Below are 24565 nucleotides of genomic sequence, written 5' to 3'. Positions count from 1 at the left end.
GGGGTTCGGTTCTACGAGTTTATTGCTCTGTAACTATAAATCATGCTAGTATGTCAAAAGACATCTGGCATCAGTACAAGCTTGGGATCACTTGCGCAGCGTGGTCACTGTATGCCAACCTGCGGAGAATGCCACCCCATCATTGAAAGTGGCTCAGATTAGTGAGAACTCAGATATAATTGAATGAATTTCCTATTCTGAAAGCCCCGATACTGAACATGCCGCTACCACAACTGGAAGGTCCGCGAAATGGGGCTGTCAAATGGCGTATTTGAAATGGCACTTACAATAATACGCTGACCCCGTGGGATGTGCGACGGTGCTGTGAAAGCCTAGTAGGTTCGGTATTTAGCACTTGCAGAGTCCGTTTTGGATAATGCTGACAGAGCGTTCAAACTAGTTCATGCCATATACTAATACTTGCAGAGTCCGTTTTGGATAATGCTGACAGAGCGTTCAAACTAGTTCACGCCATATACTAATGGTGGACTTGCTGCCATAAACTAAACGAGGCAGGGTTGGTTCCCATTAGTCATCTTTCAAATCAGTCACGCCTATGCACACAAGTCTGTACCTTCTACCACCTTGCATTTGCCCTGGTCGTTGGTTGCTAAAATAAAAAATTGGTGGCAGTTTAGCATGAAATATTGTATGAAAGCATAGTTTTTTGTAGGTGGACACCTCCACCATGTACCTGAAAGCGCGATTGAGGTACTGACCCAGGGAGCCAGTTAAGAGTCAACTTTTTCATCTTCAATGCCAATTTACCCAAAGTACACCGGCGGCCTATGCTCCAGTGCCGCGTTTGTATAGCAGTGTTGTCAACGCAAACGCGCATTGCTCTACTGCCATGTTTCTGCCACAGCATGCAGTGCACATCTCTGTCACTACAGTCACATAGCTCAAACAAGAGTACTACTAGTTTGATAGCAGTATAACTTGAAGACTAAGATGTGCAATGCATAGCGCGAGAGTGCTGCAGTTTAACACGAGGCATGTCCAGTTGTAGCAATAGCCTAGTGCTCTCGTGCAGTGGCCAGTGAAGCTGATCTGTTCCCGATGCCTCAGGTTCGAAAATCAGTCGCCGATACTTATTTGATTTTTTATTTATTCCTTTCACTTGGCACAAACCCACAAACATCCCAAGATTTTGATCAGGGTTTACCCACCAGATTACAGTCAAACCTTAATATAATGAACATGGATATTACACACTATTGGCTATAGTATTAAACTCTTCGTAAATTTTTTGGCAAAGGCAAGCAATTCCTACTTTATATATGAAACGCGGTTGGCTATGAGACGGATATATCCAACTACCCAGAGCCAATCTGTGCCGTTCAGATGACAGGCTTCACAAGCGACTGGTGGTGATAAGACAAGCGTTCGTGCCAATGTTAGCACTTTTATCTCGCACACGCCAACAGCGGCGTGCAAGGGTTGCAGTCAGCACGCATTCACGCCTCTGGCATCCGTCGACAGCACCCTGGAAGTAGAAGTGCAGGTGGTGTAAGCTAGCAGTAACAATCCTGCAGTCATGTCAGCTGTCGTGGAGGTGGTGAAAATGGTGCTAGCTTTCGCTCTGACGTACTGCTTTCCACACGACACTGCTGTGATGCTGGTAAGCCACCGCAGCCGGTGCTCAACACGAGTTTGCGGTGCTGCATGGGGAAGGCGACCTAACTGGCGCTCTTTTTTTTTTTGCGGTCTTGCGAACAGCCGTGAGCGCCTTCGAAACGCCGCTATGACCAGCGAAAACGTCTCTCCCTTTCTCTAGTAAGAATCACGAGAATTGCCGTCTCTTCAATGACTAAATCGCACCGCGCAATTTTATATTACGATTTACGGCTACAACGAGCTATCTTGAGACTTTTTACTTGTTCACTACAACGAGGTTTCATTGTAGTCCTTTTGCAGTATCTTTGGCGTAGCGCTGGTGCAATTTCACCAAAAGCCACCTACCCGTAGCAGCATGTAGAAGGTTCAGTGCAATGGTGTAGGTTGATGCAACTGGTGGTGAGGCATTCCCACCACTGCATGCTCTAAAAGGAAGGCACCATGCGTTTTGTGCAAAAATTGGCACAAAAATTTATTAAGTGAATCCCATGTCAGCTTTAGATCTTGTTGAATGCAGCAATGTCCACACTTTGTACCTGCAACATAAGGGAGAATAGTAAACACGGAGCATTGCTATTGCCTAAGGAAGCTGCCGCTGAGGCCACAAAGAAGCAGAGTTTAGATTGTAGGCCTCTTTCTATATTATGAAACTTAAAAATCTGCTGTTAGTAATAATGAGCCCTGGTCTGTAACACCCTGTATTACTGTGCTGACCGATTGCAACAGTAAATGAAATCACCTTTTTATTCTTGGACTATATCAAACAGGCCAGAGGCACTGAATTCTCTCTTTTATAATTCCATCGTGTGATTAGCTACTTGTTTAGGCAACAACAACAACAAAAAACTTTCATAACGGATTACATTTTTGTTGTCAAGGGATTCTCGAGGAGGTCCTTAATGTGGGTGGAGCTTCTCAGCAGACTTCAAGTTGCATCTGACCATAGCAGTGATAAAGCCCAAATCTCTGCCATGCTCAGGGTAGCACCAGAGATCAAATTGGTTGCTCTGAACTAGAATCACAGCCATAGAAGACATTGCAATAGAAACTGGCTATGCGAATTAAGCATTAACTAGACACTTCAATTTATTCTGCTACTTACAGTTCTCTGACTAATCAATTAAACTTGGGAAAACAACCAGTGATGAAATACGTATTGATGATAACCCGCGTCTTTCGGGTCAGCAGCTTAGCACCATAACCACTGAGCCACCGCAGCGGCTTATTTAATCGGCTATACTTGCACAAACAACAAACAACGGTCGGCCGAGCTGACATACCTAAAAATAGTAATTTGAGAATGCAGCTAGAGAAGAGTTCAACCAAGCACTTGTTAACAAACAAAACAAAAAAAAAGGGAGGGAGGGAGGGGGGGTGGAGCAAAGGAGGGTGAAACTTGAATACGTACAACACATAACGTGGCTCAAAGGCATGGCACACACTACTGAGGAGCTGCACGAAAAGATGCACGTATGTTGCACCCGACATTCATTGCACTGTTATACGACTGAAAGCTGCCAATGGGCGCAATTAGCTTGCTAGACATCCTTGTAATCCTAAATGGTAGATTCTGCCTCCCACTATTTTTACACTTGTCTGCTGTCAGCAACATGGTGCCACAACCGAACTCAGAAACAGAAATTAAAATTTTCAGACTCGCGCCCAAGCAGGTTGTGAACGCCAGCAGCAGCTGTGCCCTGACATATGCTCCTGAAAGGTGCTTTTGCATGCCCACGCCTTTCCTTTCTTCAAACTTACTCACAATGCTAAGCATTACAGTTGCTGTGTTTCTCCTCCCCTCTCATGATTGCGCTCTAGTGCTACTGCACCTTATTCTCTGATTTTTCTCTATGAATGGCCCCATAGCCAATTAACCTGTCATTCAGACAAGTACTAATGCAGAATGCCAGTCTACTTCATCTCTCAAAAGTAGCCCTCAATCGTAAAGCACCTTCTCACCTATCCGCACCTTTCCCACAAACCCTTGGAATTTGACAGTACCAAGTGCTAAGGTATCAACGATACCAGCACAGCATTACCGGCTAACACTGACGCTAACATCTGCTCAAAACAATTGTGGTCATCAAGCAGCAAAACTTGATTTTATACATGCTTTCTGAAACGTACAAGGGCTCCGCAAATTCTGAAAGAAGCAGTTCAGCAAGCTTGTTTGAGCTGCTTTAAGCCATCGGTGTGAATTGGCCATTCTTTCACGGCCTGGGAGGTCGTATTAGTGCTGCTGCAACTAAAATGAAGTTCTATGCACAGAACATTTCGGACACCAAACAGGCTCTAATGCAAAGTTTAAACCAGGTGACCACCATCAGTGCTGTGAGGCCAAGGCATTCATACTGACCAGATCCTCGATGCTCTCAATTTTCTCCTGGAGCTCGTCAATGCTGACCTTGTCATCCTCTACAACGCAAACGATCTGTAGCTTGTTGATTCCGTAAGCCAGGGGCACAAGCTTGGCTGCAATGGAATGAAGTGGGCGCGCTTTGTTGGAACAATCAATGAAGCACAGGAGAAGGGGGTTTCTATGAACACCAAGAGCAAAATCCAATGCGATAACCTCAAACTTGCACACTCCTGGCTGAACAAGCAAAAATCATGCTTAACGGTAACAGCTTTAATCTAAGGCACCATTTAACCAATGAGAATGGAGCACTGCAGTATTCACCAGCTCAATGAATGTGGCCCATATCAGCCTGGGAGTGTGCTCTCTAACAAAGAGGACGGGAGAGAAACTGTAGTTGCTTCTTCGCCCTTGCAGAAAGAAGCCTGGAAGTCACACCTTTTCCCTTTTCAAAAAAAAAAAAAAAAAGCTTTGACATTCACAGCTGTTCTATGCCAGCATCAAGCTATCTTTGCTGGAAACATGCTAAGCTGCCCTCAAAAAATATGTTTTTGGCTGACCAGGACTGCTCAAAACCACGAGGGAGCTGCAAAGTTTGTGGCACAGCTTTCCATGCTTCGCATCATGGAAGTGGACATCTCTACATCATTCCAAAGCTCCCCAACCTATTAAGTATTTCATGCGTCAGCCCCTTGATCTTGAAAGAGCAAAGGAATAATATGCAGGACTCCCAAAGGATGACAGCATTTCTAAAAAGGTACCAAAAGGTCTCCCTGACCAAGATCAGGCCAGTTAGGTAGTGTCAGGCACGCATCATGACTGGCCAGAACAGCTGCCGCTCACAGCATATGCCGAACACGTGCACAAGTGCACGCGGCTGTCTCCTTCTGCAGGCAGGTTAAGCTATGCTAGATTCCATGATATGCCACTTCCGTTCTTCCAACATGACTTTCGACCGGCATGACCAATGACCACCTGAGCGGAAATCTAGTAAAAACTCATCAATTCAAATTTCACGGGACTAGAAACAATGCTCGCATCACCGAATGACGTCGAAAAAAAAAAAACTGTCAAGAACCGCTTCCACCATGGCAAATTTACTTAGTGAAAGACTGGGCAACGGTCACCTGCTTCTTAGATGTGAACAGCGCAACAATGATTTTTTCACATTTAAATCAACGCCTTATTGCATGCACACAGTACAAAAAGTGAACCGCACATGACAAGCACGCAGTTTTCAGCGCAATGGAAGAACCACACATACAGAAGCTGGGGAAACGTGCAGCGGAGCCAATCAACGTCCAAAATGGTGCGCAGCTGGGCTCGGTTGGCTGGCTGATCTGCGACTGGTAGCCACTGTCGCTGCGGGCTGGCGCGAAACTTAGAAAACAAGACCAAATCTATGCAGCCAATCAATTCTCTGAGATGGAGTCCTCTGTTCTTTGTGAAGTCTGCCGTTGTGTTCATGTCATAGGTGCGCGGGTGACTCTACAGCATGCAACTCAGGTTTGGTCTATTGGTCTCCTGGGGTTTAACATCCCAAAGCGACTCAGGCTATGAGGGACGCCGTAGTGGAGGGCTCCGGAAATTTCGACCACCTGGGGTTCCTTATTGTGCACCTACATCACACAGGCCACTGGCCTCTAGAATTTTGCCTCCATCGAAATTCAGCCGCCGCGGCCAGGATCGAACCCGCGCCTTACGGGCCAGGAGCCGAGTGCCGTAACCACTGAGCCACCGTGGCAGGGGCCCAATTCAGGTTTGAGTAGGGCTAATTTGACGACCATTTGCCACGCCGACCACTCCTAGGCCCGACCTCCAGCCTGCTCGAATTAACTGGTGTTAGAACCGCATCTGACGCCGCAGACAAACATGGTCGCTAGCTGGGACCACGCCGGCAGTTCAAATCATGTGGATTTCGGAATTAACAGTATTTTACTGTAGTCAATTCATTCTGCTGCTTGAAACAAATGCATTCCATGCCTCAACTAGGCAGCTTTATCAGCTCTCCAAGCAGTCCTCTTTCTGCATGAGGAAATCACGGTGGACAGTTATTATGCACTGTGTGGAGGCTCAAATGCTGATGCTAGAGCACAAGCACCACTTGTAGCACCTACATATTCCACCTCTTCATAAGAGACTTTTGGGAATAAAAAAACATTTTCTGGGCACTTGGTTAGCCTCTCCCATTAAGAATGGGGTGCCGTGCAAGCGGCGGCCACTCGCCGTCCTTCACGATGTTTGTGCGATTGCTGTATCCCTCCCGCTTGCAATGCAGCTCAGTGAAAGAGCGATGTATTGATTTTTCAACAGTAATCATTGACAAAACAGATTAATGTAAAAAAAAAAGACAATCAAAAAACAACCTGCTTCTGCAGCATTTAAAAAAAGCGGCTATAATCTCATGACCTCACGTGCAGTTTCTAGCTCCTGTGGATAGTTATTTAAGCGCTGACATTTTAGTTAATTCGCATGAGCACCCTAAAAAAATAAAGATAAGAATGTCAAAAATGTGAATATTAGAGGCCCCTGTAGCTTCTGGTTTAATTGACAAAATGCAAGCATATCTGGCACATTTGCAAACTGTGCATGTTAAGTGCGCAAAGCTTCTCTGAGCAGCACGCAATACCTCTTTAGTTTTTGCTATTCAAAATTAACCGTCGCCAAGAAAACTCAACCCAAGGAGGTCTGTGTATTCAGTACCCAGACCTCCGTGGGTCACACTTTCTCGGTGATGCTCAAAAATTTCTGTACAGGCAGCCCCATGCTTTCAACCTGCTTGCAGTAGCCAACTCAACCTAAAATTGCCTGCATACTTTTGCACTGTGAGTGCTACCACTCACAGACAGGCAAACGCTGTGGCTGTGAACTGCGAGCGCAAAGGAGCAAAGTGGGAAAGGGGCAACTAATTACTCACAGGCTCCCCAGAGCAGGCCGTCCATTTCGATGCGCCGCACGTTTTCCTCCATGGCCTTCATGTCGGTCTCATCATCCCAGGGCTTCACGTCCAGCACGATGTTCGATTTGGCCACCACCTGAGGCTCTGCACGTACGCATACACATGACAATGTCATTCATGGGGGAACATTCCACCTCCAGCCTGAATAAAGATCCCCGAATATTTGGCATCTGTAAAATCAGTCAGCGACTGCAGTGAAAGGACAACATTGTGATTAATATGATGAACTAAGCATAGAAAAAGGGTGGCTACAAGTGCCCATAAAACCGCTCACAGCAACCCGATTCTGCCCTGAACCACTCCCGACACCCCTTTCTGTCAACATTCGCCACCTTTTGTGGCATCAGCATGCTGTTAAAATGAAGTGCAGCACTGATCAACTCCTTTTCGGTAAAGGAATTTTGTGAACATGTTGCTAAAAAACAAAAATACAAAATACGTGTCTTGGTGCCCAGTGAGCGCAGCGTGTTCCCACTGTGTCCCCTAGGCTAAACATGAGAGAAAGCCTCATACAGAAGCAGGGTATAAAAAGAAAGTGAAAGAACTGCAAGCTTTGAAAGATGGTCTAGAAAACCTCACATTCTTTTTCTTGGCTTGCAGTCTACTCTTCCCAGCAGCACACTATGTGCATGTGAGTGAGACTTGGGGGCTCACTTGGGTTCACTCTGGATCACTACCCCCAGAAGGGTCAAGCTGCACTTGCCCACTCCTTACAAGAAAACCAGTTCGTGCATCCAATCAAGCCAGAGTAGTAACACAAACCAAATGAAGGGCACTCACTTTTGGACTTCTTCTCCTGGTACGCTTTGAGACGTTCATCCCTCGCCTTGTTTGCTTCCTCGTCCTACAAAGAGCAACAAAAATGCACGAACATAAAAGCATCGGCAAATCATTTTCCTGACTGACCCAAATGACTTCCTTCAACTCTATGCAAGAAGTGAAACTCACCTCCTCTGAACCAAAGAGGTCGATGTCGTCGTCATCATCATTTGCCTCCTTTTTGGCAGGTGCATGGTTTGCAACCTTAGCCTGAAAGCAAATACGAATGGTCAGCTCGTTATTTGAAAAGGAAAACTGCTGAACAGTAGTTAGCATCAATATCTTGACGATGAGACAACTGTCAATCACAAGAATAACATTCTTACTGCTGCCAGCAGATATGTGTTCCTGGGCAGAAATCAACATACTAGTGCAGAAAATTGTGTGCAAGAATGCACAAATATTAAAAGATTTTGAATAACAAACTGAAAATCTGCACCTTTGTCTCAGAGAACAAAGTGGATACGGCACACTTAAAATTTCAAGTATTTTAATGGTACTGGGATAAGATAATACGCAATGATGCTATACGACAGTATTTCTTGGCAAGTATCTAATAGGTGGTGCCTACTATGGCAGTGAATGACAAACTGCAGATGCCAAACTGCGTGACAGGGAGGGTTCAGTGGACCCTGCCACATTCCATTCACGCGGCGGAATGAAAAGTGACCTGCATGCCTGCCTCATTATCATGACTAGAGGCCGGATTTTTAGGCACTAAAAAGCACGTTTTAGGCGCCATAAATAGGCGGTTAAAACTGCATTTTAGGTACCTAACGGAGAAAAATAGGCACTATAAGCTTTATCAAAAGTGCACAAAGTTCCGAACTTCAGCGCGCAATATCTGCCGTAAAATAAAACAAAAACACAGCAAGAATGATTTGGGACCTTAAGCAAGATGCAAACATTAGAAACCGTTTTTTTTTAAAGGTGCACTGAAGAGGAATCTGAAATTGTCTTTTTGCCGCGGGAACTCGATCTACACTTTCCTAGCATTCTTAGAAACTGCGACTTATTGCCCTCTATGGCCGATTTCCCAAATTAAATCGAATTAACGTCCGGCTCCCGCCCTTTTTTTTTAATTCTGCCTCGTACGGTGGGCGGAGTCGACCAATGCGTGGAGTCCCTTTCACCCAGTCCCGTGGCGGCTTGCCGCTCTGCCATCGGCGGAGTAATACGTAGTAGTCCGTAGCAGCAAATGGTCCGCGCGTATTGTTATTTCTGCGGGCTTATTTTGCGGTTATATTATCTGCGAATGAAACTATTTATTCATGGAAACCTAAAAAACAAAATAAAGCGAAAGCAAAGCCTCCACGGAGCTGGCTGAAAGGAACTTCACGCGTTGGTCGACTCCGCCCATCGTACGAGGCAGAATAAAAAAAAAAAAGGGCGGGAGCCGGACGTTAATTCGATTTAATTAGGGAAATCGGCCATACAGGGCAACAAGTTGCAGTTTCTAAGAATGCTAGGAACGTGTAGATCGAGTTCCCGCGGCAAAAAGACAAGTTCAGAATCCTCTTCAGTGCACCTTTAAGGCTGTCGCGCAACCTTTCGTACAATACACATGCTTCAGCAGAGCAAAAGGGACGGTTACCAACCCTTTTAAAACATTTGGTATACCTCGGAACAAACAATTCGCTTGTCGTGTACAAAAGCAGAAGCAATGAACACCTTAACAGGAGGCCATGTATTTAGAAATTGATAGAAACATTGTCAATTCAAAGCACCTGACAAATGAGTTCAGTCATCGCTCACACAGGAATTGAACTTATTTATTGCAGGCATACACGATGCTTCAACAGTAATAAATATGTTGTCATTTGTAGCGCCATCTTACCACTTTAACAGCCAAAGTCATGAACAAGCTGCCACGATAAAATGGCAGAAATTAGGAAAAAGCTTGCTTCGATATTTTCGGCTGACGTGGTTGATATTGTGTACACAGCCGGCGTAGGTGCAGTGTTCACCACAGCCAACTGACGAGGTCATCTAATGTTGCCACGTGTGTGTTCTACTCAAAACCGAAATGGATTCGAAAGCAAACTGTATCTGAAAGCAAAACCACAGCGTATTTCAGGCCCCTTTTCTGTAAAATAGGGCATTTTTTGGCACTGACATCGGAAATAGGCATTTATAGGCACAATAAAAAGAGTATTAAACATATTTTCAACACCTAATTCGTGCTCATATGTAAAAATGGTGCGCCTACGAAGCGTTGAAAAAAATAGGCATTTGCCTAAAATCCGGTCTCTAATCATGACATAGTGCTGCCAGTTTAGTTGCTATCATCAGCAGCAAAGCTTATTTCTCTGTGAATGAAGTTTTTTTGTTTCATACAGCACAAAATGCAGTTCCTACCAGCAAGACGTTTCATCCACGTCACCATAACTCTTGATGAACAAACGGCAAACCAAAGGAGTAGTTGGGGAAAAAAACATCAGTTTTAATTAACCTAGGCTTGTTCATTGTTGATGGGCACCCCGAGTAAGCCAAGCTGCATTTGAAGCATTTTTCCCCTCGAGTGAGGGCATATTCAAGCAGCACCAAGCTGCCAAACTATGGTTAGCCTGACCGAATTCCCAAACGTGTCTCAACTTGCCTCTCCGCCACGACTACGCGAAGTCTAGGTAACAGCTGCGCTTCCACTCGAGGGACGGTTGGGATTCAAGAATGCCACTCAGTGTTTCCTACGACGAGGAGTTCGAGAAACCTCCCTTCAAACCCCCCCACCCCTTTTCCGGAAGCGTTGAACGGCCTACAGGGACAAGATTAAGTCGAAAAGTTGGCTGGACAATGGCATGTCACTGCCAACTGCATGTCCATTTTGTCACACTGTGCCATCTGAAGAACCTTCACAAAGAACTCTGGCATTTACTGCCTAGTAAAACATCTTGCGCGAGCTGCATGACCAAAGGACCAGTGAAAAATAGCTGCAAATGCTTGCGTGTCTGGCGCCCTTCGCTACCAGTGACAAAGCGTTTGCATATGGCATGGAAGAAGGAAAGAACTTGGGAAAGGCCGTCACATCACATTTTTGAAGCCAGATGTGACGGCTCCCCCTTGCTAGTTGGCTGCTGTGTCAGCGCACTTGAGCATGCAGACAATGTAGCAGACTGTTGGCTGCATATTGGCCAAAGACTCCCAGTAGTCCTTGCAAAAGCAAGTGAGCTCCGGCACATTTTTTTGTAAAGCGCACGGCATTTGGAAATAGTGTGAAAAAACTGCTACAGGGAATTTGTGTGAAATTTCTCTCGCCCACAAAGACAAGCAATGAAAAGACACCTGCTCCTAAGTATCATGTTGCAATGCATGACCCCGGGGTAGCGAAATGGACTCCCCAGAAGTGAACACTGCTTGCTGGTTGGAAGCCAGCCGGGAGCAGTAGTTGTAAGCACATTTGAAAAGCCGTGCCCTTCCGTGCGATTATCCCTTCGGCAGCATGAGCAAAACCGCCCACTTCCTTGGCAATGGTCAAACCATTGATGGGTACAGCACAGATGTTTGCACTCCACAACAGTGCCTCCAGAGCCTTCAGCTCCCGCTATGCAATACACTGTTCCCTACAAGCAAATCACTGTCAACAAGAATTTCACAACGCGGGTGGTGAGCAGCACGCTCTGCTGCTCTGCACATGGTGGGCTGTGAAACATTGCTCAGGTTGCTGCTGATGACTTGTAATATGCCCGTGTTGTATAACCCTTTTGTGATGAACAGCCGTTAGAGCTGTTAGATGTTGGAGGCAACAAACAAGTGACCACAATTATCCGTGCTCGATGTCAGCGGCAAGCACGCACATGAGGAGGCTAGCCACAGTCGTGTTCACAAAACGATAACTAGTCAGAAATTCCAGGTCGAACAAATTGAGGTCTTCATTCAGCCAACGCTTCGGCACAAGGTTTCATGCATGTTCGTGAAAAGCTTCGTTTACGGGTCGAACAAAATCCATACTAAATACATCAATGGCATACTGCTTTCGGTTTTGATTGCTCAGCTGGTTAGGCTCACGAATTACAGAAGCCTGCCGGCTACTTTGGAAGTTTTCACAGAAGCAGATCCCACCACCACCTGAAGATGCTTCACTGTTGAGAGGTGTGAGCAGCACCGAAACTCGCAACTAAGTGGAGGAACACTGAAATATTCTACTGTGGCGAGAATTTCGGAACCGTGAAACAAACTGCGAAACAAACTGCATCGCTAATGACTCATGGGTGTGCTGACACAGCAGCCGGAACAACACGCTCACCTGAGGTGGTGGTGGTGCTGCTGCCTTGACTGGTGCCTTGTCTGCAACTGTGCACCGTTTCTCCAGTTCACTAAGGCGTGCCTCCAACTTGCGCACTGCAGACAGGACCTCCTGCAGTGCTGCACACGTGGAGGGAAGCCATTACTATTCTCGAGCACCACTAAGTGCAGAGGTAGCTTTATAAGATGCCACATTCCCTTGCAGATAGAAGAGCCAGGCAGTTGTACAACATGCCTCAACTGTACCAATATGCATAAGTGTGTGGGTGGCAACTGGCATAGCTCTTGTTTCCACATGAACAACAACTCCCAATGCTCAATAAAACAGTGTGCATTGATGCCAAGTCGGGTCAGTTCAGCTGATGCCATGTAATGCAATGTCAGACACGGGGTAATTGATGTAATCCAGAGGTATGATGCACCAACACAGTCTGTGTTCATATTTCACCGCACATCCATCTCTGTTTCAACTGGACTTTATGGAACCAAGCAACACGCCAAAATTAGAAAAAGGTCAGCTGCTTAGCATTTGTCTTCTTGACCCACCGGAGCAATCTTCCGTGGTGCTTGAAAGAATCTAACAAACAGCCATATCTGAACACAATTACGCAGAAGCATACGACGGAGGAGAGCGTGAATACGAAAGAGCCACTAGAAAGGACTCACCAACTTTTATGTGCGATTGTGGGTACTCTGCTGCATGTAGAAGTATTATTTGGCTCAGGTGTTCATGATGAGAGAATGTAGTGATTAAGTGAGTTCATGTACTCCCTCCAAAAAGCGTTTCAGAGCCCGTAAGAAACTCCTCCTCACTTAACAACAAAATTCGCTTTTGTTTGCTAGCTGTAAATTGTTAACGAAAGCACAGCAGACTTTCTAAGTGGATTTCTTCCACCAAATGGGTCTTGGATGGCACTACCTCAGAAATTTTATTTGATTGGTTTGGTTTATTGGGGTTTAACGTCCCAAAGCGACAGGCTATGAGAGACGCCGTAGTGAAGGGCTCCGGAAATTTCGACCACCTGGGGTTCTTTAACGTGCACTGACATCGCACAGCACACGGGCCTCTAGAATTTTGCCTTCAAGAAATTCAACCGCCGCGGAGAAGTTTTATTTGAAGGAATTTTACTAATAAAATGGCGCCAGTTGGCCTACTAGAGATAGATGTTCAATAGTCAGTTTCACACACTCCTTCAAAATTCGACGGTGCACACGTTCTTTGAAAGCCCTGCTTTGAAGGCTGTGTAAATATGTGACAAATTTCCAAGCGCTTAACCTGCATTAAAAATGCTAACTATAACCATAAACCAGCCCGGTCAATGACTGCAATATTATTGGCCACACGACAAGGCAGTAACAAGCCAGTGCATAAAAATGCTGATTACTCACTGTTCTTCATTTCATTGTGCTCCTGCAGAATCTTTTTCTGGAAAGCATCATCATGAGAGGTACTGCCAGACTTGACAACAGCATCACCCTGCATGAGAGCATGATGCACACACAAAACAGTGTCACCTCCACCTGCCTAGACCCCCTACACCAGCAGCAATCTCAAAAGGGGGAAATACAAAGAACACATGAGCAAGACAGCACCACAAGTGCAGCACCAAGTGCAATTCTTGTGAGTGAAAAACTGGCTACAAACAAGTCACCCATCACTACCCGAATCTCAAGACCAAGTGCCATGGAAACATATCCAAACATGCGTGAAGTTGAAACCCGCAGAAGTAGTGCAATGCAACCAAGCTAATATGTCAGAGCTAACAAGACTCCCAGAAAGCAAGTTGGTGGTGTAAAACTGTGAAGGCTTGCTTGGTGCCCTCGTGGCATCGATAGGGTGCAAAGTAATCGGCAAAGGTAATGTGCTCCTAGTTAGTTTATTCATTTACGTTAATGTAGTACCAAGCAGAAAAAGGTAATGTGCTTTTAGTTAGTTCACTCATTTGGGTTAATGCACTATCAAGCTAAAAAAAAAAAGAAATAAAAAGCGACATTATTCTCATACTAACATGTTGGAGCTTAACTGCTAGTGAGTACTACAACCCATCACCTTGCTAGCCTGTGCCAGAAATTTCCGAAGTGTTTGCATCAGCACGAACAGGGTTCCAATGTCAAGGTGACCTGAAATCCCATTTGTAATGAGCACTTGCAATCGAACTGGTAAGCAGTACTAGTGGTGGTCAAAAGCTAGGGAACTGTTCGAACCACCCTGCCGTCCATTTGGACTGCAGCTCCCCTATCACAAGACATCCAGCTCAGACGCCACCAAACTACACAAAATAAAACCTAACCACCAGGGTCTATCAATAACGGTCCATGTGTGTGGGGCTTTACACGAGTGTCAGTTGTATGTAGTAGCACATTTTGGAGAGCCCACGCTATAGCGTTCGACATTGACAAATGTTAGCTGCTGTCACAAATGCTCTTCATGTCTGTCTCCAGTTAAAGAGTTCCTGAAAAGGTTTGCACATTCCGGACATACACACAGAGTGTGTAATAGGTGGTTTTGATTACCTTTGCAAAATATTAGCACCATGCATGCCATGAAAGACCAAAAACTCTGACCGAAGCCTACATGCACTTGCTTTAAACACAGGCAACCTCCTCATTCTCACCCTCTTTCAAAAGTGACAAAAAAAGACCAAAAGCTACGAAAGGGCCCCAGCGTGTCATTTCACTGGTCATCCTGATCAGTGGACAGTGCACACCGAGTCTCATGCACCTTGCACCTGCTCTCTTTAGCTGTGCCATCCTTCTTCCAATGAGAAAAAGCATGCAGATGCGCTTCACTTTGTCGTTTATTTGTGTTAAGAAAGCCACAGGGGCCACAAAAATCTTTGGTTCATCAATATTCGCCAGTAGCAGCCAAGGCCTTTATTATCTCTCTATCTCTTCATTGGACATAGAGATGATGGCGATTACCTTCCTTAAGCGCACAGCATTTTCGACACTTTTGAGGCACATAAATCCAAGAGGTGGCACATCAGTACAATGTGCATGAGCATGATGACCAAAACTGTGCATGAGACGTGCTCAATTTTCTCTCGGACTTCTTTGCGACATTAAATTATCAGGACACAACACACAGAACACAGGTCACAGCAGATGGCCATCAAATGCAGAAACAAGGCAACTAGAAAACAGTGGAATTACCACACTCTGGATTAACAAATGAAATGAAACCACAAGCAAGACAACCTGTGGACATTTCGTCAAGAAATTGTATGTGAATTAGGTTGTGCCATCCATAAACTAACATGCAGCAGAAAACTGTAGCATAAGAAGTTAGGTTTTAAGCCAATAAGTTCATTTCACAACTTTTCAGTAAGCAGACTCATCTAACAGTGACTTACAGCATCTGTAGAGATGAGCCTATAGTACTAATAGCAACCTGCAACGTAATCAAAAGGTGGCCAATAAAAACAGTACGAAACTGGCTCAATGAAGCACAATGCCTTTATATAGACTATCTAAGAACACAGACTTCAATCTTTAATAAAAGAAGGCATAATCGCAAGCAAAATGAAGAGAACCCTGCCAGCGCATGCCAATCTATGCCAAACTGCATGTGAGTGCCGCCCGATGAAGCATTCCTGGTGTCGAGATAGGCGACAACAGGATTGCTTCGTCAGGTGGCACCCGCATGCAGTTTGGCATGGATTGGCACGCGATGGCAGGGGCCCTTTAATTTGCTCACGACAGTACCTATAAACATGACTGCATCTAACTCGATGCCAGAAGATTAGCATTTCAAATTTCTTGTGCAACAGGAACAATCTGCTGCTTATGAACTTCTTCAAAAAACAGGCCCCCTGTGAGCATTATGCCTTGGTTCTACATTGACACCATAGGTAACAGACAGCTTGCAGACACATTTTGACCTGTGGAGGGCTCAGGACATGGACAATACAAAAACAACAAACAGGCTGAGAAAAACAAATGATGAAGGGGTGGAAATAGGAATGGCATATCAGACAGCCAAAGAAATGTAAGCTTTTGGCAAGCAGCTATAGAAAGGAACAACTCCCAGTTGTTTCCTAGAAGCATGATTGATATAACAGGGAGGTACAGCCTTTGCAAAGAAACAACTAGTTGTCTGGTGTTGCAGCACGACAGCACCAAGTATTTGCAAAATATTAGACTTATGAAGTTGTGCTTAGCTCTCTGCCTTTCTTCAACTTTAAAATTTCTGTAAAGTTGGTCTTGCAGGCTCAATCTGTGTAACTAGCATGAAGTGCCCTCTACAAAAACCAGCACAGCCAACCACAGCAATTTTTAGGGGGTTAACAATTAGTCTTGGTAAACAAAGCTGCGCCCTAAGTGACTGTATCACCTACGAAGAAACTTGGGGATGAAAAAAAAAAACAGTGGTGCAGGGGAAAGTTTCCAAAAGGCACCAAAAAAGGAAAAAGTACACGGCAACTGCCAGCACTGCAGGGTGACAACGTTACGACCTACCAAAAGTGATCACTAGGGGTGTGCGAATATCAAATTTTTCGAACACGAATCGAATATGAATACTTGGTTCCGAATATCGAATCGAATAATCAAGGTCAGATGAATTTAACCACTACAAAACATTTGAGCACCCAAGAACATCACAGTTCAACTATCAGTGATGAAATGAACACAAAAGATATGTGTGGCTGCACAAAAAGTATCAAAGTCTCGAACATTAATCATAGAAGTGTGGAAATATCAGAGAAGATAGCTAGTACACAGCATTGATTAAGGCTAGCTTGCCATAAGTACAAAAAGCGCGTTGCTGGGATGAACATATAAGGTTGTCGTGAAGGAAAACCGGCTGCTACACACGGTCAGGCAGAAGTAGTTAGTTCCCTTCTAGCTGAAGCGACTTCTCCAGCCACAAAAATGCCCTCTCACTTGGCACTGAACTGGCACGTATTGCGAGATATTTCGTGCAGAGCTCTGACTATACCAGCTTCCCACGCATAGCCACAAAGAAGCTCACCAGCGTAGTCAGCTACTGCATGGCCCAACGTTACGCATTGCTCTGGGCGCCGCTATATTGTTATGTCTCTTTTGATAGGACTTGCGGACCGAAATGAACGCCGGTGCTCGCAATAGAATATTCGGCTGGGTACGAATATTCGCGTCGAATCAAATATTCGAAACATCACGAATACTTAGATTTCGAATCGAATACGAATACTAAAAATATACTATTCGAATTATATTCGAGAATTTCGAATATTCGCACACCCTTAGTGATCACTATAGGAGAAGGCAACTATGGTCTGGCCTTGAACAATTACCATCTAGGGAGTTGATAGGACCACATCAACAATTCATGTTTTTTTTTTGCATCAAGCAAAATACCATTGCTAGTCATTAACAGCCCACTGATATATGCTACCCTCATATAACAAATATGCAACCCTTACCTAGCTTCTGATCTTGGGAGAAACAGTCTATACAGTCTATGAGACTAAAGTGAATGCTACATCAATACCTGGTAGCTGCCCCTGTTGCTTACACCGCTGTCTTCAATTCTGTGACAAAGACTGTACCATTATTACTTCAGAAAAGATTTGCTGCAGCGAAACAAAAAAAGTGAAGCAGTAAAAAGCAATGCAAAGGTGACATGCAAGGGCAGTGATAAAGTAGTGCTGGAGCAGAAAGCACATAGCAGAGAGGAGAGTAACTATATAACTGCCTAGATACAGAAACCCATTAGCAGACAGGCACTTGACTAACTAGATTTTCAGTTGTCGGTGAAAAAGATAAAGCTAACTTTGGGACACATGCTTTTGTCATTTATCACCAATCAGAGCTCATGGTACTCTGAGGATTTTGAGTACCCCTAGTGACGCACGACACTTTCAGTGTTTGCTACCAATGTTAAGGAAATAAAAAAAACGAGTATGTGAGCACATGGGGGAACTTATTGGAGCTGAAGCTTGCACAGCACACTGACCTACAGGAAGGGCAGAGGTTGCGCAGAAGGAACAAAGCATAAAAATTGGGGATGGTCTCATGCCTCAGGCTTGTGAAAAACAGACTAACTACGTACAACCTCCACACGTCAATACCTCGCCGCCCAGACGAGGCACATGGGCGGGCTAGGAGGCAAGGAGGGTGCTACTCACTGACTGAAGAGAGTTTTTAATTTGCTGCCGAGCCTGGGCTATCTTATCGACTAGAGAGGAACTTTGGGAGCTTTGGGATGACGCCTTAGCCTGGAGGGAGAGAGAAAGAGAGACAAGAACAAGGCACGTCTCGATTAACACGGTCACGCGAAAAGCTTAGTCTCCCAGCAGCACCCTGACGTTTTTCCCTTTTACTCTTCAGTAGCACATGAGCAGCTCCAAAGCGAAAGCTTACATCTGTTCTAGCGCTGTCAGCAAACATTGGACAAGACAGCAAAAGCCAGTGATTAAGCGGTCACCTCGAAACCAAGTTCTTTCTTGCTTTGGACGTTAAACAGGCGAACGCTCAGTAGGCAGCAAAAGTGCCCGCATGCCCCTCCTCTCGGTGCGTTGATTAATCAGCGAACAAGGTGAGCAGCGAATACTCCCGCGGGTGAGAAGCGGTCCGCAGCGTTACCTTGGCAAGTTGATCCCGGTTCAAGTAGCAGAGGTACTGCTTCTCAGCATCGTCATACTTTGCCTTGTCAAGCCAGACCGAATCGAGGGTGAGTGGATGTGCCATGTCGTTGAACTCTGCAATACGAGATGCGGCCCACAAGGTTAAACACGTCCGCAGGGGCCGCTACGGTTTTGAAGGACGCCGCAAATTGCACGTGCAGTTCAGGCGCCGCGATCTACACGTGGTAGGCCGAGTAATAAATAGCAAAAACGCCAAAAATAAGCGCTGACGGTATCGAGTGACGACATCTTTGTCACGGACTGCCAAATCAGTTGCTCGTTCCGGAACATCACAGGCACCGAAAGGAAATGCAAGCACCACGACTGTTTCACAATGGATGGACAGCTGTCCCACAGTGTGTAACGAAGACCCTTCTCGGAATCCGGCGCTTATTGTCACATTACAGAAGACAAAAATTCAACACCCACCGGCTGCCGACACACGCAGGAAGGCAACGTGCTGCGAAAGAGGAGTCGGCAAGATTTGTTCCCGTTTACGACACAGAACGGAGCCACTAGCGTTACTCGCATTTTATGCTATTAATTTGCGTTCAATTAACCGCAAATACTATAAAACTGCGAAATTACCGCCCTCAGTAGTAATACCAAAATATAACGCTGAAATAAAAAAAAACACTCGACGTTTCGATGTGCGAAACTATGTCGGGTACATGATGGCCGTTAGGTTAAAATACAGACGACAAATACAGACGACAAAGGACAGGTAGATGGCAGGTGGTGCATTGCTACGAATTCTGGCAGTTGTCTTTTATGTTTCACGCCTCGGAACAATGAGGTCTTCCTTCGTCTTTCAGTTTGTGTTTATTCTTCTGGCATACGCGAGTAACTTCTTCGTGGCATGTGACTGCCCAAGGCAGAGTACCGACAGTGACGGGATCTGTCCAGCCACCGACAGCTACCACGAAAAGTACAAGTACCACGAAGCATTTAGTGGTCGCTGGTCAGCTTACCTGCAGGCTATCAACAAAAGCCTCGAGAGCTACGTCCCTTGCGCGGACGATGATGACGTGACATGCTCTTGTCACATGTCTGTGATCGACGAAGACCTCAAGCCGTGGTCTCAGACCGGCATCACTGAGGAACTCATCGATCGCTCCAAGTCCAGAGGGGTCCTCTACCAAGTGGTGAATCACAGGCTGTACAGAAGCAAAGAGTGCATGTTTCCATTTCGCTGCCTTGGCGTCGAGCACTTTATCCTCAAAATCGTGGACGAGTTGCCCGATGTCGAGTTTGTGCTCAACACACGGGACTGGCCACAGGCTCACAAGCGCCTCGAATCGCTGCCGGTCTTCTCGTTCAGCAAGACGCGTGACTACTCGGACATCATGTATCCGGCGTGGACATTTTGGGCTGGTGGTCCAGCTATTAGTCTCTACCCGACGGGCATCGGTCGATGGGATTTGCAACGTGACATCATCACCAAAACAGCGGAACGGACCTGGACATGGGAAAAGTAGGGTCTTTCTCATCGTTGAACGCTGGCATATGTGCATAATCTTGTCACTGCATGGAACCCGCGCTCGACTACTTAGCCGTAGTTTCCGGGTTCGAACCCGGCCGCGGCGGCCGCGGTTCGATGGAGGCGAGACGCAAAAGGCGCCCGTGCGCGGGGTAGTTCGCGTGTCCAGCGAGATGTGAGACAATCACTGCGCCATTTCCTTTCCTTAAGAACCAGTTTTCATTTTCATGAAACCATGCTGTATATCAAGGCAAAAGACTAGCTGACAGAGAACTGTCTTTTTTTGTCGACTTTATTTTTGGAGGGGGGGGGGGGGGGGGAGCGTTGCTACTTCGATGCAGGTTTATTATAGCATTCTGTAATTTTCTTTTTTTTTTTTTGCGAAGCGTCATTGTTCTTTCAACGTAAAATGATTGATGTTGCGTTAAGAGACCTGAAGAGAGCAGAGTGAGTCAGGGAGCAAACGCAGGTTAATGATATCCTAGTTAAAATCAAGAAATTGGCTTGGGCAGAGCATATAATGCAAAGGCAAGATAACCAATAGTTGTTAACGATAACAGACTAGATTCCAAGGGAAGGCTAGCGCAGCGCGGGCAGCACAGGACAGGGTCAGTTGGAGAAATCTGGGAGAGTCCTTTGTCCTGCAGTGGGTGGGGCCAGGCTGATGATGATGATCATACTTCCATGTGGGTCATTGTCTTTTGACCATACATCTCATATTTCTTAAATTTGCTGCATTACACTCTTTCTTTCTGTGCAGAAAGGAGCCTGTAGGCTTTTTCCGCGGCTCACGTACGAGCGCGGAGCGAGACCCATTGATCCTCCTGTCCAGGAGCAAGCCAAACGTTGTCGATGCACAGTACACCAAGAACCAGGCCTGGAAGTCAGACCAGGACACATTAGGACGTCCTGCTGCCCAGGAGGTTCGCTTCGAGGACCACTGCAAATACAAGTATCTCTTCAATTTCCGTGGTGTTGCCGCTAGTTTCCGGCTCAAACACCTCTTCCTCTGCAAGTCGCTTGTCCTTCATGTGGGCGATGAGTGGCTTGAGTTCTTCTATCCGCAACTCAAGCCTTGGGTCCACTATGTCCCTGTCAGTGTGGACCTTGATGAGGTTGAAGACCTGCTGGAATTTGCCAGGGAAAACGATGAGGTGGTCCGTGAAATTGCAGAGCGAGGCTATGATTTCATCTCAAAACACCTCAGGATGGAAGATGTCCAATGCTATTGGGAAAGACTCCTTAAAAGCTATGCGAAACTGCTACGGTACAAGGTAGTGAGGGACAAGTCTCTCATAAGAATTACTGAAAAGAAATGAGTCATGTCTTTATAGCTGAAGATTGATGTGGGCACTTGAAGGACAGCAGGCCAGGTTGCTGGTAGCTCATGCGATACTCTCTTGGAAGTTGCCACTATGTTTTAACCATGACCACCTGGCTAAGCCAGATTGTTACCATATTTTTAATTGTGTTCAAGGAAGATGGCATTAATGCTGCCATCATCTTGCTTGTTGCTTAGGGGGCTTTTCCTCTACAGGTCACATATGCATCACGCCTACCAGTAATTAGAAGTGCATCTGAAATTAAATGTTCTTCGTGCACTTGGTATAGTAGGCTTCAGTGATTAACAGATGTTTTAATGTATATGGACGAAACTGATTGACCAAGTGCTCAGAAAAATTTCAGAGCGTAACTGTAAGTTCACTTGGACATATTACGTAAGCAAACAGTTTTCTGGAGTACTAAACTGAGGCTCTGGGATTTCTACCCATGCCTTTGACAAGCTAAGTAGGAACACCACTGAAAGATGCCACAGTTGTGGAAGCTAGTTCTCCAGAAGCTGGTTTGTCTTTATTGGTAGCTATGAGAATAAACTGCTGCACTAGAAATGCTGCTACGTAACACTGATGCGGCAGTTTCCTTGGGAGGTTTTGAAGAGGCCATTCGATAATTCTGTCTCTGAGTAATCTGGACGTTTCTGCTGGTCGCCTAAAGCCCAAATGAATGAGGTTTTACTGTAATGCAATTCAACTACGTCCCAGCCATGTCACTTGGGGAGTGGACCAAATTATCTTGCAGCAAAGAGATCACTGATATGCTTGTTCAGTGGCTTTTGTTTTCAGCTGCTTTGCCCAAGGTTGCGGAGTTGAATCCCTGCTGCAGCGGCCACATTTCACTGGGAGCAAAATGTTTGTGCTGTGCACTGTCAGTGTATGCTAAATGACCCTAGGTGGTCAAAAATAGTCCAGAGCTTTCCACTGTGGCATCCGTCACAGCCCACCTGCAGTTTTGGGTTTTGAAGTCCACATACTTACCATTATTGTCACTTTTTCTTCCCAAAGGGAGGACCAGGAGTCTGAGAGTTTTTTCTTTGTAATATACGTTGAGCAGCGAGCTGTTGTGTTGTGTGAAAATGAATATGTTCTAGGTTGCTCTGCTCTGCTGACCAAACTGCTGAAAACCTCAAAGAGAGGAGGGATGTTCGTTCAAATGTTTTTGCTCAGGCCTCAGTTATTTGGTTGAGATCGAGGGTGTGAAGGTAAGATCTGATGAATAATGTTGGCCTCAGCCCCTAGTATACTTGTCCAGAACTGAAAAACAGCTTGATGCAGAGCACAATGGCGGCATTTGCTGATGTGTGCTTGGTTCAGTACGGTCTTTCTGTGCTTGTTATTGGCATGTGTCTCCAAAGCAATCTGGAGTGTAACTTCGGCATGCTTTAGATATATTGCCAGGGCTATGCCTGCCGTGTTGCATTTTTCATCTTGTGCCTGTTATGCTGTCAAGCAGGTGAAAACCTGAAAGATTTGTGTGCTTTTGTGTGTCAGAGTAGTTACGTCATTGTGTCAGGATCTACTGTATGTAGTAGGGGCATAGGTGAGATGCCATTTGAAATCACCCCCTCCATTTTGCAGGTAATTGAATTTGGTAGTGGAGTTACTATTACTGTGCTGCTTGCTGTAATATTAAGGTGGCCAAGGTGTTGAGGTTCAAATCTAGAAGTAGGAAATATGGGGTGGTATAATATAACAATTCCCGAACCGATTCCATGTCAGGTTTGAATTTCCTGCCCTTCCTCATTGGCTAAAGTGACGCCACGCTCCACGTTCGCTCTTGGTCACTGACTGAAGCCTAGGGCGTGGTGTCCCTTCAGACAGTGGTGAAGTGTGGGAACTTAAAATGTGGCATTGATTCGGGAAGGAATCATTCTATCACACCGTCCATGTTCTGTCGGCAGGAGCTGCATTTTGAGGGGTTAAAATGCATAAATGTCTGTTTATAATGTCGGCTTAGATTTACGTTATCGTAATGCCCCCAGACCAAAAAAAAAAAAATTGGGACAACCACTTTGCGCCAAAATGTTGACAAAAATTTCTGAGAAATGCATGGTTCAGATGGGACCACCCCCACCAACTGCCTCCCACCAAGAGTGACCCATAAATCTATCCCTGTGTCATACTTAGAGAAAATGACGGCAAGACATCCAGTTCACTGTTTATCCTGTGATATCTAAATGCTTTGAGGTGTGGGACCACAGGTATCGTATTTACTCGATTCCAATGCGCACTTTTTTTTCGCAACAATGGAGCCTCAAAACGGCATGCGTGTTACAATCGGATACAAAACAGCAATGCCACCACAACGTGGTACTTTTTGTTTTTATATTTTTTGCCCTGTTCTGTGTGTATGCTGCGATTATCATGGAGAATGGGACTAACTGAACGTTGATGAGAGGAATGCACAGAGCTGTTATTGCCTCCTTTGAAAGGATCATCTCGGCGGCGCTTGGCATGTGAATGGGATTAAAGTGGCAGAGTAGTGGAGGCGGGTCCAGTGAACGCGAAAAAGGAGGATAGGCATGAGCCCGCCCTGAGTCATAAACCGGATGGAACCGGATGACATCACCATTACAATTCCAACTTGTTTACCCGACTCGCTTTCGGTGGCGGTCGCTTTCCTAGACTGCCCAGACGAGCAGTAGGCAGCGTAAGAGGAAACCATATTAGAGCCACTGGGTAGTGGCTGTACTTCCGGTTAGTGGCTTTTTCCTGTTCTGGGGATGCTGTAACCTGTAACCTTCGATGGAAGTGGCTCACCGGAATCCGAAAATGCAGTATCGTTGGCAGTTCCGGCCATATACGAGTGTGGAAGGTGTGGAAGGTCCGTTGATCTCCATTTGCCATCTACAGTTAGCCTTGAAATTGCATCCTTATGCGTCAGTTGCTTTGAGCCGGGCTTTTTCTGAGCGGCCGCAATCTGTGGTGGCTCAGTAGTGCGCTCAGCTGCTGGCCTGAAAGACGCGGATTCGATCCCGGCCGTGGCGATAGAATTTTGGTGGAGGCTAAATGCTAGCGGACTGTGTACTGTGCGATGTCAGTGCTCAAAAAAGAACCCCAGGTGGTCGAAATTATCTGGAGACCTCCACTACGGCGCCCCTCATATCCTGAATCACTTCAGGACGTTAAACCCCATTAGCCATAAAC

The 24565-nt window shown here is 45.7% G+C and overlaps 2 protein-coding genes across 3 annotated transcripts; one reads left to right on the top strand and one right to left on the bottom strand.

Moving 5' to 3' along the window:
* Positions 1-2063: 2063 nt before the first annotated feature.
* LOC149372612 (elongation factor 1-delta-like) lies at positions 2064-19099 on the bottom strand. 2 transcript variants are annotated; one of them, XM_089567123.1, is made up of 10 exons: positions 19031-19072; positions 18561-18676; positions 18104-18193; positions 13383-13470; positions 11995-12113; positions 7881-7961; positions 7713-7776; positions 6891-7016; positions 3974-4089; positions 2064-2153 (listed from the first exon to the last, which is right to left on the bottom strand). In XM_089567123.1, exons 2-10 carry the CDS (start codon positions 18663-18665, stop codon positions 2115-2117), a joined length of 828 nt encoding a protein of 275 aa, XP_089423249.1. In that variant the 5' UTR covers positions 18666-18676; positions 19031-19072; the 3' UTR covers positions 2064-2114. The 2 variants fall into 2 exon arrangements, with proteins under 2 accessions (XP_089423249.1, XP_089423248.1); XM_089567122.1 differs by lacking the exon at positions 18104-18193 and having other exon boundaries at positions 19031-19099.
* Positions 19100-19324: 225 nt separating this feature from the next.
* LOC149372611 (O-glucosyltransferase rumi homolog) lies at positions 19325-23960 on the top strand. Its single transcript, XM_089567121.1, has 2 exons — positions 19325-20075; positions 20842-23960. Exons 1-2 carry the CDS (start codon positions 19330-19332, stop codon positions 21398-21400), a joined length of 1305 nt encoding a protein of 434 aa, XP_089423247.1. The 5' UTR covers positions 19325-19329; the 3' UTR covers positions 21401-23960.
* The last annotated feature ends 605 nt before the right edge of the window (positions 23961-24565 follow it).

The sequence above is a fragment of the Amblyomma mixtum genome, chromosome 1, assembly GCF_055824585.1.
Source record: "Amblyomma mixtum isolate Tamu chromosome 1, ASM5582458v1, whole genome shotgun sequence".
Classification (NCBI taxonomy): Eukaryota; Metazoa; Arthropoda; class Arachnida; order Ixodida; family Ixodidae; genus Amblyomma; species Amblyomma mixtum.
This window is presented reverse-complemented; position numbering and strand designations above follow the sequence as displayed.